Source organism: Gossypium hirsutum, chromosome A11 (assembly GCF_007990345.1).
Source record: "Gossypium hirsutum isolate 1008001.06 chromosome A11, Gossypium_hirsutum_v2.1, whole genome shotgun sequence".
Taxonomy (NCBI): Eukaryota; Viridiplantae; Streptophyta; class Magnoliopsida; order Malvales; family Malvaceae; genus Gossypium; species Gossypium hirsutum.
The window spans coordinates 10,629,016-10,644,256 of NC_053434.1; the positions used below are offsets into that span (position 1 = coordinate 10,629,016).

General features: G+C 32.8%; 1 protein-coding gene and 1 long non-coding RNA gene across 7 annotated transcripts; both read right to left on the reverse strand.

Annotated features, from left to right (window-relative positions):
- Positions 1-350: 350 nt before the first annotated feature.
- LOC107923950 (serine/threonine-protein kinase ATG1a) lies at positions 351-5,280 on the reverse strand. Of its 6 annotated transcripts, none has more exons than XM_016854166.2 (13): positions 4,776-5,280; positions 4,548-4,665; positions 4,042-4,100; positions 3,738-3,799; positions 3,309-3,402; positions 3,134-3,214; positions 2,937-3,048; positions 2,745-2,799; positions 2,351-2,634; positions 1,888-2,237; positions 1,144-1,444; positions 991-1,061; positions 351-888 (listed from the first exon to the last, which is right to left on the reverse strand). In XM_016854166.2, the coding sequence occupies exons 1-13, from the start codon at positions 5,040-5,042 to the stop codon at positions 652-654; spliced, it is 2,091 nt and encodes a 696-aa protein (XP_016709655.1). In that variant the 5' UTR covers positions 5,043-5,280; the 3' UTR covers positions 351-651. The 6 variants fall into 6 exon arrangements, with proteins under 6 accessions (XP_016709655.1, XP_016709656.1, XP_016709659.1 ...); XM_016854167.2 differs by having other exon boundaries at positions 1,888-2,234; positions 4,776-5,269; XM_016854170.2 differs by having other exon boundaries at positions 351-809; positions 1,258-1,444; positions 4,776-5,269.
- A 619-nt stretch (positions 5,281-5,899) lies between these two features.
- On the reverse strand, positions 5,900-7,055 carry LOC107922885 (uncharacterized). The gene is made up of 2 exons (XR_001691454.2): positions 6,551-7,055; positions 5,900-6,245 (listed from the first exon to the last, which is right to left on the reverse strand). It is a non-coding gene; the product is annotated as an uncharacterized lncRNA (long non-coding RNA).
- Positions 7,056-15,241: the final 8,186 nt, after the last annotated feature.

The following is a 15,241-nucleotide window of genomic DNA, read 5'->3' on the forward strand; positions in this document are numbered from 1 at the left end:
GCTATTCTTGAAACTTGATTATATGGTTCTTTATATTCTACTTTTGAAATCAATTCAGTTCTTATCTCCTTGTTTCCATTAATGAAATCCAGACGGTGCACGAAATGTTGAGTAGGCGAGTGACATTTTTCGACATAATGAAAAAATTGTCACCTGATGCCATACAGGTCTGCATATCCCTCATCCTTTTATTCTTGCGAAGAATGATTTCGATTTATCCAATTTATTTCAGGTACACGATTTCTCCACTGCAATTTAATTTCAGAAGACAAGGGTTACTTGGTTGAGTCTGCCCCAAGAATTTAAGACAGGTTCTATCCTTAATCAACATCTGATAGTGGCTCCAACAATAATTGAAAGAATTATATCCATTTATGGAAAACATGACTGTACAGGTTACATTTCTATTCAAATTTACATTCTATCAAGAGAAAGAATACTACTATTTACATCAAACTCCTATGGAACATAAGATCATTTTGTTCGATTGCCAGTATTTGTTAATATAATTTTTTTTCTATACATTAGATATATCAAGTTCAAGTCTATTCATAGAATGACATCATTTAGTATTGCCCATTATATACTCGTAAGACCCAGCTCAAAACTTGCTGCAGTTTTGAAATTACTTTTTTACACAAGCAGAGCACTTCATTTGGTGTGGAAGTCTGCAGACAGCTTAGGAAACGGTGCTGCTGTTAGAAACTGAGATTGATGAGTCTGCAACTTGTTAATGTATGTCTGAATTCGCTTCTTATTGGCAGGAGTCAATGTAAATGGTGGGTTCAATGGAAGACTTGCCGCCTCTCCTACAATAAATGAAAGTAAAACCATTGCTTTAGAGTACAATGCCGCTGCACTACCTTTGTTCTCCATATACTCATCTACCTAAAACAAGTTCATAAAAGATAAAGAAAAAGAAAGCATTTATGTTAGTCACAACTACAAAGGGTAAGTAAATAAATTATGGCGTTGATGCAAGTTACTCACAGCGCCACTTGTCCCGATAGTGAGTGCGGTTTGATATATTATTTCCATGGCATCAGGCATCTGTGCTGTAGCTGAAATTATTTGACAGACCAATCAAAACCCCAATCAAGAGAAAGTTATAAACAAAGTGTTATTTCATATTGACAATCTAACCATCCATATCTTGAAGATGACATGACAACTTCTCGGCACGATCATAAGCATTAATAAATCCTTGCTCTGCCCAGATGCAAGCAGATGAAGGCTTATTTAAATCTACATTGTCACCTGAATTTGGAGCCAAGCCTGCGCTACTCTGAATAGTGGTAGTAGGTTGATTGCCTGAATTGCTTCCAGGTGATTCATTTTCTGGAGCAGAGGTTTTCCAAGAGCTACAGATCTGAAGAGCTTTCTTCCATATAGCCAAGACAACAAGTTCAACTGAAAATGATTCTACAAATAGTCCTGCATTATACTGCACCCAACTGATGTTAGAGAGATGCTTCACTCAATGCAATAATCTGCAACAACAGATATGCAGATGTTTTTTCCTGAAAAAACTAACAGGCTTTGACTCGGCCATAAATGGAACTCACATCCTAAAATATAACGAGTATTAGTTAACTGTTTATAGCAATCCAATGTTTCTAAACGGAAAAGGTTAAAGCATTTAAAAATTTCACCAAACAGAAAAGCAGGCTTCTCCGAAAGTTGAGCCGCTCAAGTTTTAATAGCCAGATCATCTATGACCTAGATAAGGACAGAGATATAACTGGGGAGCTACTACTTCACTATTCTTCTATAACTGACAAAATTTCTGGTACTAGAAATACAATATCCATGTTCTTCTAGGTCATGCAATTGCCTGTCTACAACAGATAGGCTGTACTTATTCAGCAGAAAACAATAAAAGATCACCTTTCCTTGAGCTATTTCTGCAATAGCCAGTGCATACTGATGCAATAACTGCAGCCTAGTTGAGGGATGCAATATGTTAAGTCTCTGTACTTCCCTTAGCATAGCTGATTCAGATGATGTTTGCAAATCTGATCCCTGAAACTGTGGAGATTTTGCAGAAGCGACAGAACTTTCAGCGGTCTCCTTCTCCAGAGAAACTGCTGGTTCCTGGTCACTCTTCTTTGCTTGGCACTTCAAAGTTGAATAATCTTGGAGGGACGTCTCCAGGTAATAAGAGAAAGTCTCCATCGATGCGGAACGAGAATTGACTAGAACGTATTCCTTCTCAATACCTTCCAACGAGTCAGCTACTGGCCATAGAAGGGAAAAATGAGGAATTAGAAGGATAGAAAGAAAAGAAAAGACAATAATTAAAAGAAAAGAAAAGAGCATAGTGGGAACATTGTTTAGCAGAAGAATGCACCTCTGAGCTCAGCTGGTGAACACTGGTTATCAACAGATTTTCCTTTGCTATCACATCCAGTAAGAGCCACTGCCCCAAGAGCACCTTTGACACTGGAGTGTTCCTTTGTTTGTGATGCCTTACCACATCCAAATGAACTAACTGATTTCTGATTTATGCTAGATATGTCTATGAGATCCCGATAAGGTAATGGAGATTTCTTCTCAGAGGCAGAAGAATCAAACTTCTCAACCATTGCTTCTGATTGAAGACGTGATGAGTCCAGCTCAAGGCCCACCTTTTTGCTACAGATAATAATACAATAAACTTAATCCAAGTTGCTTTGCCTGCTAGACAACTTTACATAAAGGAATTTGAAACAAGTAGCATCAAAAGCACTAAAAGAGGATTTTACCTTCTCTCACCAAGGAACTTGTGATCGAAAAATTCCCTGAATGTCAGTCGCTCAACTGCAAATTTAAGTTAAATTTTAGATTGCAGGGTTTACAAGTACTGCAAGTAAACTAAAGATCCCAAATATTTGCAAACTGCAGGCATAATTATTGGTTCCATATAACCCAAAATCAAGACCGTTAGTAACCAGTACCCGCATCATGTCGTAACAGATTTCTGCAGAGATTAACACAATCAGGATGTAATTCTTCCAGGGCTCCTTCTGGAAACTGCAATTCAGTGGACCTCAATATATTCTGGAACAGCTGCATACAGAAGAGAATCACAATGAATATTTATGAAGCATTTAAGCTTTGATAATAAGCCAAATAGATCATCCTACACATAAACCTGTAGTTGATTATCGCCATCAAATGGTGGCTTCCCAGTGACCAGTTGAAATAAGATTGCCCCAACACTCCACAAATCAGCCTGCATTGATCATTACAGTCAAGTAAAAGCTAGCTAAAGAAAAATAAAGGAGGTGGGTCGACTGGAGGGAGTAAAATCCATGCAGTTCTTTCACCTTTGCATCATACTTCTTATTCTGAATAATCTCAGGTGCCATGTACAATGGTGAACCACATAGTGTATCAGCCAAGTTTTCAGGTGTCAAGGATCTGCAAAACAAGGTATATCAACAGCTTTCTATGAACAACTTCGATCCCTGTGTCAAAATGTTATATAGTTATCTAAACCAGAACTTGTTTGAATCATTTTGGGTCATGACAAGAGAATACGGCTGACATATGTTCCATGGAAGTCAGAACACATGTTTCTAGATAGCCTAACTTTTCTAATTTTAAAAAAAATGAGAAGAGAAAAAAGATCTCTTCCTTACAAGTATCAAAAGCAAAAAAGAAACAGATTAAATTATACTGCATGTTGCAAAATGAAGCCATATCCATGAACTAAGCATTGTGCCAACTAGAAGAAGGCCAATTAAAGTGTTCACCTTGCAAAACCAAAATCTCCTATCTTCAATTGCGGAGTTGATCCTTTAGTTAACAGTAAGTTCTGCAAAGTTACAATAAATTTAAAAGAAATAAATGATCTAGTATTCACCACATATAAACTACAGAGGTTAGCTGCCAGTTAATTACGAAATAGATCTACTAATATACAACAAGAGAGAATGCATTGCAGTGTCCTATAAAACAAGAATGCCTGCATTTCTTTAAACATGACCCATACTACTTGGAAAATCAACATCCTACTAAACATACAAGGAATTAAACTAAGATATTGAAGCACCATACCTGCGGCTTTAAATCCCGATGAATAAGGTGTTCTTTTTGAAGAACTTGCAATCCTGCAGCTGCACAAGATAGTCCACCGATTAGGGCATTCCAGATATTTCTGAATAAGCTAAATAGAAACGAATGTAAGCAAAGAAAATTGGGGATATGAGGAAACAATGGGCTCCAGTTTGGCATCATATCCATTTGACTAACAAAGCAATTAAGAATATCTTACTGTAAATCACACGTGAAACAATAATAGCAATATAAATTGCAAATCCGTTGCCTTAGCTATCAAACATTTAATTTAAAAGCCGTTACTACTTAAGCAGCAAAAGTTTGTGCTGTAACTGTTGTTATGAGGTTTCCCAACAAAAACCCACATGCAATATCCAACTAGAATTATAAGCTTAAAACAAAAACAACCCAATCATCAAATTTGTATTTAATAACTGTTATTACCATCAATGAGGTTCAAAGAAGCAATTGTCTAAAGATTGTAAAAGAATTTCAAAACAGAGTACCCAATTGCCTCATAAGATGCCTGGCAACTTCCTCCGATACTTTTCCATATCTTTGAATATAAGCAGCGAGATCCCCTCCATCGCAATATTCCAACACTAGAAATATCCTATCTTCAGTCTGCCACAGCATTACTTACGCATTAATCAGTCATAAAATAATTCAAATTTCCAAAGGAAATAGAAAAAGTGGGTATATCAAAAATATTTTTTTTTGAAAAAAAGAAAGACCTCAATGGCTTCAAAAAGTTGGATGATGTTGGGGTGATTAATAGTGCTGAGAATGTTTATCTCCTTGAGCAGACTTTCACTGACTTTGGAGCTCAGCAGTTTCTTATCAATCTCTTTAACTGCGACTTCCAACCCATGTTGTCGATGCCTTGACCTCCAAACCACCGCGAATGAACCCGACCCGATTCTTGGACCCAGAATATAGTCTCCGACTAGTCGGACCTGGCCAGGACCCGGTCCCCCGTAATCCACCGTCGTCGTCATCATCAACGACCAACCAGTTGACTAGCTCCCTTTACTGGGTTTTTGTTCCTTGAGTTGAAAACATCATCGTGTCTTGTCTTTTAGCCTTTTATTCCCCAATTCCAGAATTGCCCAATTTATCTAAAAACAAAAGAAAATACAAGGACAAGGGAAGACGAGCAGGGAGACAGAGAGAGAGAAAATAGGGTTGGTTTATTGGACCATTTTGTCTATTTCTTTTCTTTTTGCTTTTATTGAATTATTTTTGTGTGGAAACGACGCCGATGTATAGTAGTAGTAGAGGTTTGGTTTGGTTGGATTTGCACTTGGACTTTAAGTTAAAGCTAAAGCTAAAGTAGGATTGATATTTTTGTATTTTCATTAATTTTTTATGTATTTATAATTTTATCACATTCACAATTCTATTTTACTATTTTCTCTAAATTTATAATGTTTATTGTTATTTTTAAATAATTTAACATACAAAACAAATGCACTATACATTATTTCGTTCTATTTAATACCAAAAATACCGAGCCATTAGTCATATAAGATATTTTAATATTGCCGTTTCGATAAATATGTTTTCTTATATATGAATATTGAAATATTGTTAATCCTATCACTTAGAAGGTCGATTGATTTAATGGGTTAATTGAATTAATTAAATTTGTACTTTTTTTATTCAAATGAGTTAAACAAAAATATTATGTTCTTTTATGGTAGAAGAAGGTAATTTTTATTTTCATAAATTTTCTCTTATCATTTATAAAATAACAATTGTTTCACTTTTACTCAATTTTATTTTTGTAAGGCCCAAATTCTGCCCGGGTCCAAGCAAACAAATACAAAAAACTAAAATAACAAACAAAACAAGAAAATCATAAATATTGTTTATTAACAGTTCATCAGCCCATTTATAAATAGTCATTTTTACAGTCCGAAACCTAAAACTAAATACAATAGGCCCAATGCCCCAAATACCAATACAAACCCAAATCAATACCTCACAGCCCAATAGCTAAACCCAGACCCAATAATTAAACCTAGACCTATTTTTAAAACCTAGGACCCAAATACAGGCCCAATAGGCCCAATGTCTAAAACAAGGGCCAAGGCAGAAACCCTAGCAGCCTTGGCTCGTGCCGCAACAGCAACCGGACAGCAGCTCCATGCCTCCGTACGCCCCAGCCTCCTGGTGCCACGCCCGTGCCCCATACTCTGTACCTGCAAACAAATGAGGCAAACATAGCAGCAAAAAAAAAAACAAAACAAAGAAAATGTTGTATTTTGATTTATTTTCCTCTTTCTTTTCGGCTATAAAGCCAGATTTTAACCTTGTAATCGGTTATGCACGTTTACGAACGTAATACAAACAGACTATTTTCATATTGAATACAAAGAAAAGGCCACCTATATTGGAAGGTGATTTTCCGATTTAGAGTTGCGGGCGTTCCTCTTTTTTTATTGTTCTTCGTTTTGTGTTGTTTTTTTTTTTCGAAAGCAAATAAAGTGAAGGGGAAAGGACTTACCTTCGCATATGAGCCACCGGAGACCTCGTCCCTTTCACTGAAATCGAAATCGAGGATGGGATTTCGGGGTTTAAATCGAAAAATGCCACGCTAGATTAAACAGACAAGTAAAAAGGGGTCACCGAAGGCCATCATCCATCGTCGCAGTGATGAAATGATGGCCGAACGGCGCAAAACTTTTGGGGTTCCCCTCTCCCCATTGTTTTGACTAAAAATCTAGGGTTTTCAGGGACCTTATTCTCTTTTATTCGGCGATGTGAAACGGTGCCGTTTAAGGCATGGTGAGTAGCCTTGAAACGACACCGTTTGGATAGCCTGACCCGATCAGCTCCCTGGTGCCCCGATGACCCTCGCGTTTTGGCGATGAGGGTTTATTTCAACGCCGGTCCCTCCCCTTTCGCACTGTGTTCAAATCAACCGATATTTGTGTTCTTTTTCTTTGAAATTAGTTTCGTCAATTTATGCGCATTTGCATTTAAGTCTGCGCTTGTGTGCTGAGTTTCAGGGGCCTGGAATATTTCCAGCATAGGTCCTTTGACATTTGTGCGCATTGCGTATTTCCCTTTATCCTTATTTATGTCTTCAAATTATTCCTATTGTTTTTGTTTGATTCTAATTTAATCCTTTTAGTTCTCAGTCCTTTTGTATTTGTTACTTATTTATATTTTTCAACTGCCTGGATGATTGCCTCTTTTTTTTATTATTGTAATTTTTTGTATATAATATCATCGCCACATTTTATGTATTTTGCACCAAATTTTTACACATTGACATATATTATATATACACATTGTAATGAGTTGACAATATCCCATGTACATGCATCTATGTGTAAGTATACATATATCTATCTATTTATTTTCTTTTAAATTTGTTTGTTTACACGTTATTTTATATATATATTTATTATAATAAAGTTAACGTATTTGCATGTATATAATAATTTTTGACTCAATCTATGTATTTTGGTATATATATTTTTTGTTATTTTAACATGTTTTGTACATATGTGTTGCATAAAGTTTACATTATTTTTATACTCACTTATATTAGTACACATATTTGATATATATTTCTAAATCTATTTTAATTAGATTTTATTTATATACATATACATTATACATATACATATATTTTTTCACTCATAAGCATGTTTTTTTAAATCTATCGTTTAATTTATAATCAAATTGATTTAGCCCTAGGCACATTATCATTTCTATATAAATTTGCATGTACTCTCTTTTAAACTCATAGGTATACATATCAATATAATTGTTACTTTAATAGACTTTTCATTTTAAAATACTTTCTATTTTATGATTTTTTTATTCTCTCTCACTCTCTCTATATATAAAATTATTTTTAAAAAAACCCTTTTTGTAATTTCAAAATTATTATTTTTGAATATTTCTTTATATTGTATTACTTATGCATTTTTTATAGCCTATCATTTAAATGTTTTGATATAAGGATATGTGTGGTTTTTAGACCAACTTAAAATTTATGTACATTTTTGGGCATTAGGTTTTGTCATGTATTTTTTTTATATATCATATCATTTATCAAATGTTTTGTTAACTTCTAAATAAACTTGTATTTAAAATATTTTACATGCAATTTGGTTTAAACTTTCATTCTATGATATCGGTTTCAAAAAGGGGTTACATATATATCCCTAGTTTTATACAAATTTGTCAATCTATATTTTATATGTCCATTTATTCGTCATTATTGTGAAATAGTTTTATACCATATTGTTTCCGTGGTTTGCATTTTGTTGTGCCTCTAATAATTTTATTATGCCATATATGCGGTAGTTGCATTTTATTTATTCATTATTGTCATGTTAGTCGTTCTCCATGCATAATTGAAGTCGAGTTATATTTTTAAGTTAATTATATTTAATTGTTTATTTTCTTAGTTGATTAATATTCTCATTCATCAAGTACGGTATCTTATATGTGCCTATTACCTCAAATCATTATTTTCCACCTTGTTTTTGAAATGTGGTTTTTGTGAAATTCAAATTTTTATGATTAATTTCATCTTATTTCAAATCGAGTTAATACGTTTTAAGTTAGTTTTATAAGTATTCGTTTAAGAATTCTTTAAAACGAAGACGAGATTCGATATTTGGCAATTCGTGAAATAGTGCCCTAACGTGTTGGGTTGCAATTTCGCGTTTGCTCAAAATAATTGAATATCCCTTCAAAATTTCACTCACGCCTTTCAAAAATTCTTTAAAACGAAGTCGAGATTTGATGTTTGGCAATTCGCAGAAGCGTGCCCTAACGTGTTGGGTTGCAATTTCGCGTTTGCTCAAAATAATCGAATATCACTTCAAAATTTCATTCATGTCTATTAAAATCCCTAAAACGAAGGCGATATGCGATATTTGGCAATTCGTTGAATCGTGCCCTAACGTGTTGGGTTGCAATTTCCCATTTGTTTAAAATAATCAAATATCCCACAGGTCTTCTAAAAATCCTTTAAAACGAAGGTAATACTCGGTGTTCGACAATTCGGGAATCATGCCCTATCGTGCTGGGTTGTGATTTCTCTTTTGTTCAAAACAATCGAATATTCCTTTAGGTTTTCATTCATGTTTATTAAAAACCTTTCAAAACGAAGGCAATGTTCGATGTTTGGCGATTTGAGAATCGAGCCCTATCGTGCTGGGTTGCGCTTTTTCATTTGCTCAAAACAATCCAAGATCCCTTCGAAATTTCACTCGTATTTTCTAAGGTGAGGCAATGTTTGATGTTCGGAAATTCGAAGAATTGTGCCATACTGTACTGGGTTTCGATTTTTCGTTGGACTGAATAGTTGAGCATCCTTTCGCGATTTTCAAATTATAAATTTTCGGACGCCGAAACAAGAAGATTTTTGACAATCAACTCGGGTTATTCAACTGTTATTAAAAAGAACCACATTTCAAAAACATTTTTAATTTTAGACATAAGGACAATATTTAATCAATTTGGTACCAATTTTGGGCGTAGTGAGGGTGCTAATCCTTCCTCATGCGTAACCGACTCCCGAGCCCGTTTTCTAAAATTTTCATAGACCAGAGTTGTTGTTTTAGTAAACTAAAAATGTTTTATTAAAATAACTTCATTCTTAGGTGATCCGATCACACCAAAACAAAGATCGGTGGCGACTCCACGTATTTGTTTTTCAAAAGTCAATTCCCCATCTCTTTTAAACCTAAAAAAAAAATTCAAAAAGGGGGTGGTTTCGACAAATATTTTATTATAAAGTGGATGTTTATTAGGATAAGAAATTTGATATACTTTAGGACTCTAACATTCATTAGAAATAGAATCATATATAAACACAGCTCGTACATTATCATAGTTTGCCTCATGACTATTTATATAGAGTTCACATATAATTATCTTCCATGTCAAATACAGTGATAGTTCACATATTCAAGTATTCATATATGCCTAATAAGACCTAAATACATTCACCAAGTATTCAAGTATAACAATGTCAATTCTGTTAAACAAATGCTTCTTTCGTCGCTTGATGCATTTCCAACAAACACATATATGTTTATGATAGCCATTCAAAATCCAAGCCATATTCATGATAAAAAATATCATAATTCGACATCTCATAACATCATGTTTTCATGCAAAACCGTACCTACAAATACCATTTGGATTTTATTCAAGACATCGCATTAAGCTATAACCCAACCATCACATATTGAAAATTTGGCCACCATACACACTTATATACATAACATGTAAACATCCAAAATCAAGTACCACATAGGCTCAAGTTCAGGAGCAATCAAAATGACACATATGTAATGTGACTCTTGTATACATGCCACATAACCAAGATCGAAACAATTAAAAAACTATCGAGTTAGAAGATGGATAGTGTGGACTTCGAATTGATCCGATCGATGCGTTCCACAAAAGACAACTACAAGATAATAAACATAAACGACTAAGCATTACGAATGCTTAGTAAGTTCATATAAGCTAGAATAGTAAACTCACCTCAAATCACAACTAACCCAATGAGTTAGCTAACCATACGACTTTTCTGTCAACACATCTCATAGCAGTAATGTGAGTTCATCAGATACAATTTTACAACATTTCAATACGTACAATACAGTTCCAAATACAATACATAATATCAATCGGATATTTTTTGTTTTACAATAATTATATAGCCTGATGAACTACAATAAATAGATACGGATACGCGAGGTAACCACCAAAAACGCACTAGATTGCTTGTTCGAGCGATAACTTCAAAACACACCTGAGCACCGAAGTGCTAAGCCTATAGGCATATGTCATAGACAATCCAACCCTTTAGAACACACCAGGGTCTCCGTAGAGACAATCAATAACAGTGGTCTTCGTAGAGACAAGACATGGTAATTCGCAACAAATATTGGATTTCGATTTAAACTGTGAATTCTTCGTACATTAGTATTATCTCATATCATATACTATACAACACGCAATAATCCTAATGGCATGCTAATTGTATCTTATCATTTCTTACATTCATCCGGGCACACTTAACACATTAAAATGATTTTTTACAATTCAGTCTATTTCTCACCTTTTTGTACTATTTTACATACAATTCAAAACACATTCAATGTATATAGATCCATAATTCAAACACATACATTACATTTGCATTTAAAATTATATCATATGAACTTACCTGGCAAAAACAATAGTAAACAAGGTGTCGAGGACTAATCTACAATTTTCCTTTTTCCTCGATTATCTACCGGTTGATTCAAATATTGATTTATTTAGTAATTCATTTCAATTTATTAATTTTAATAGCTTATACTATCTCATTCCATGTATATAACATGTTAATTTCATTTTTCACAATTTCCTAAATTTTCTCATTTTATTCAATTTAGTCCCTAAAATTAAAACAATCATAATTTTTACATTTAAGTTTCATTTTACAATCCGATTTCAATTTCATCCTTCTACAGCCCTCTAAATTCAATAATTACAGAAATTTCATGTCAATTTCAAATTATTTTCATTTTAGTCATTACACTCGAAACTAGCATTTAAACTTTACAATTTAATCATTTTTTTTCATTTCTAAGCTTAAAAGCTAATATTTAAACACCAAAAGCTTCAAAATTCATCAACAGTAACTTTTATAAACTTTAACAGTTTTATGAATTAATACTCAAGTTAGCTAAATCGAGCTACAATCGAGCTACAATGATCTCAAAAATATAAAATTTATGAAAAACGGATTTTAGAATCACTTACATGCAAGGGACGAATGCTAGGGAATTTTTGAAGCTCTCAATTATTCATTCAGTAGTGATATTTAGTGGAGAAGATGAGAATGAAACTCATTCTCTTTCTTTCCACTTTTATTTCTTTTAATTAATGCCTTAATTTTATTAATGTATTTTAATTTTTAACAAAACAATTGTTAAAATCATGCACCAACCTTCCATCTAATACATTATGGTCTAATTGTCATTTAAATTCTTGAACAATTTTTATTTAAGTCTTTTAACAAATAAAAATCAATAGCGATTTACTTTTACGATTTTTACGATTTAGTCCTTATATTTTAATTACTAACTGTTCAATAAAATTACAGGATAAAAAATCAATATAACATTATAATAGATTTTTAAATATTAATAAATAATATTTACTGATTTGGTCATCAAAAATGGGGTTCTGAAATCGTCGTTTTTGGTACCACTGAAAAATGGATTGTTATAGAAGAAATGTGATAACACTTGGTTACTAACCAAGTGATATAACTTGTGGTTACTTATAACTTTTCAACAACTATTGGAATACTATATATTTTGAAAATATTCCAATAATCTCCCCCTATTTTCAAAATATTCTAGATTTTGATAACTTGTAAATCAATTGCATAAATGAATGTGTCTTACGATTGAACATTCACTTAGTGAAAATATGTTAAAGTTAATAGAAATTACATAATAGACTATGCTTTGAACCAACTATTCTATCTGATTAACTGAAAACATCTCACACAATGATTTCAACACTAGTCAATGGACAGTATCTAGGGACACTATTTTGGCCATGTGTCTGTAAACTCTTTTTCATGAGTGTTGTAAGAGCCAAGTGTAATGGCCTAAATTCAAGGTTATCGGAACAATGGTTTTGTAACCATAGATCCGATTTAAAGAGAAATTTATTTCAATATTTTTACTTAAAAATTGATATGATAGGAAAATCATATGAAAATATTGATAGAAAAATTTTACCAATTTAGTGATTAGATAGAAAAAGAAATTATTGAAGAAATTGGGTAAAAATAAGGTATCGAGACCTCTATCTCGTAAAACCGAGTCAAAAATAATTTTATAAATATTTATGAAATGTTATTAATGTGGTAGTAAAATTTCGTTAGGAAATTTTAATGTTTGAGTAGTCAATTAAATGAAAAGGACTAAATTGTAATAGGTGTAAAAGTTGCTAGAGTGATTAAATAGCTTAAGAGTCTAATGAGAAAGGATTTAAAAGGCAATTAGACCCAAAATTTATTTGGGCTGGACGGAAAGGGTATGAAATCAGCAGAAAAATTGATAAATTAAGGGTAAAATTGGAATATTGCAAAATTAACTAAATAAAGCTAGGACTAAATAGGAAATATCTAGATTTCTCTTCATTTCTCTTCAATTCCATCAGCTAAAAACGACATAGGAGGGTTCTCTAAGCTGATATTTCATAATTTTTGCACCAAGTGAGTTAATCCTTGCCTTTTTCTTGTCATTTTTGTGTTTCTAAGACTTTTACAACTAGGTCCTACTATTAAATTCATTAGTTTTTGGTTTCATGGATGAAATTGAAAGTCACCATGGTTGAGTGCTGTAAGTTTATGATGAAGTAGAATTAAATTAAAGCTTTAATTTTTTATGAGATGATTTTATTAGGTAATTTCAATAGAAATTGATTTTTAGTACCTAATTGTGAAAATGCTTGGAATTAAAGTCTATTGCTGAAATTATGATTCCTAAAGGTTGTAAACTAGTTTAAGGTGATAGAATAAAATGTTAATTGATAAAAATCAGCTCAATTGAGAGGCTAATTGAGTAGGGACGAAATTATCATTTATTAAAAGCTTAGGGGAAAATGGTAATAAACAGCTTGCACAAAAACAGTTTGGACAGCAGCAGTAGACTAACTTTGAAAAATCACCATAAATTTTAGAAATCTAATTAGAAGATGAAAAAAATATGGAATTAAAGCTTATTGAGTCTAGTTTCTCATAGAAGAAATATTGTAAGCAATGGATTTGTAAATTTTGAGATATAATGAATTTTGTGAGACAAGGTCAGAATGAATTCGGGTTCCCCTATTCTGACTTTGAAAAATCATAAAAAATTTAATAAAAACAATTATGGGCTTAAATTTATATGTCTAGAATCCTTAATGAGTCTATTTTTAAGAGAAACAAACGAGAACATTATTTGAATTCTGTATGAAGAGATAATTAATTTTTAGTGAAGAAGGGTCAGAACTGTCGACAGCAGAACAGGGGTGACTTTAAAGAATAAACTGTACTTATTGGCTAAACCAAAAATTCTGAAAATTTTATGGTAAAATTATATATGAGTATAGTTTCAGGTAAAATTAACGGATCTTAATTTGGAGTTCCGTAGCTCAAGTTATAAATAATTTAGTGACTATGACTCAAGTAGACAGCTTTGAATGAACTATAAATAATAGTTGAATTATAGAGAATGTTGCATATGAACATGAAATGTATTAAATTGATAATTAAATTTATTTATTTAGATCCGGAAGATTCAAATACGAAGCTAGATAGAGGAAAGGAAAAAGTTCGGGATTAGTAGATTTTTATTGTTTACAAACAAGTATCAAGGTAAGTTCGTGTAACTTGAATTATATTCTTAAATGCTTGAAATGCATGTTTTTGATATGAATATGATTTGAATGTTCATTATATGGAAATTTATGAAACATTGATATATTTGATAAAATGGGAAGAAATCTCGTTTGAATGAAAGGAAAATTCGATGGATCTTTGAAAAGGAATTGACGGTAAAAAGGATCTAGCCCGGACGGGTGATCCTATCATGATATAGCCCTCCCGAAGAATATGTGTAAAATGGATTTAGCCCGGACGGGTAATCCGAATTAGGGTCTGAATTTAGCCTGGACTGGTAATTCAGATCCAAGCTCATTTGAGTAATTGTCGTTGCAGGGGATTTAGCCTGGACTGGTAATCCCGACAATACTGTATGAGTTTATATTGCAGGGGATTTAGCCTGGACTGGTAATCCCGCTGCAAGGTTGACATTCGCAGGAGTGTGCTTTCTGAAATGGATATGTGCGCACATGAATATGAATTGACGGACCCGGAATTGTACAATAAATGTGTACCTCTGAAAATCCATCAAAATTTCGATAAATTCAACGGGATAAATATGGAAAAATAGCAAGGAAATGGGAATCATGGTATTGACGAGCTCATCAATCATGGTATATATATTATTGATACATGGAAATTATTGTACTAACTTGAATGTTGAGTTTGTGCATGTTAGGGTAATAATGCATTGAATGGATATATGAATGTTTATTATATTGTATTGAAAATATTAGGTAAGTATAATTCTTGTTACATGAGCTTACTAAGCACAAAGTGCTTACC

Coding starts and splice junctions, on each gene's coding strand:
- LOC107923950 (XM_016854166.2), bottom strand. CDS start 5,042: ATGATGACGACGACGGTGGATTACGGGGGACCGGGTCCTGGCCAGGTC. Junction 3,403..3,737: donor GGAGATTTTGGTTTTGCAAG/GTGAACACTTTA, acceptor CTTGTTTTGCAG/ATCCTTGACACCTGAAAACT. Junction 889..990: donor CTATCGGGACAAGTGGCGCT/GTGAGTAACTTG, acceptor AACTTGTTTTAG/GTAGATGAGTATATGGAGAA.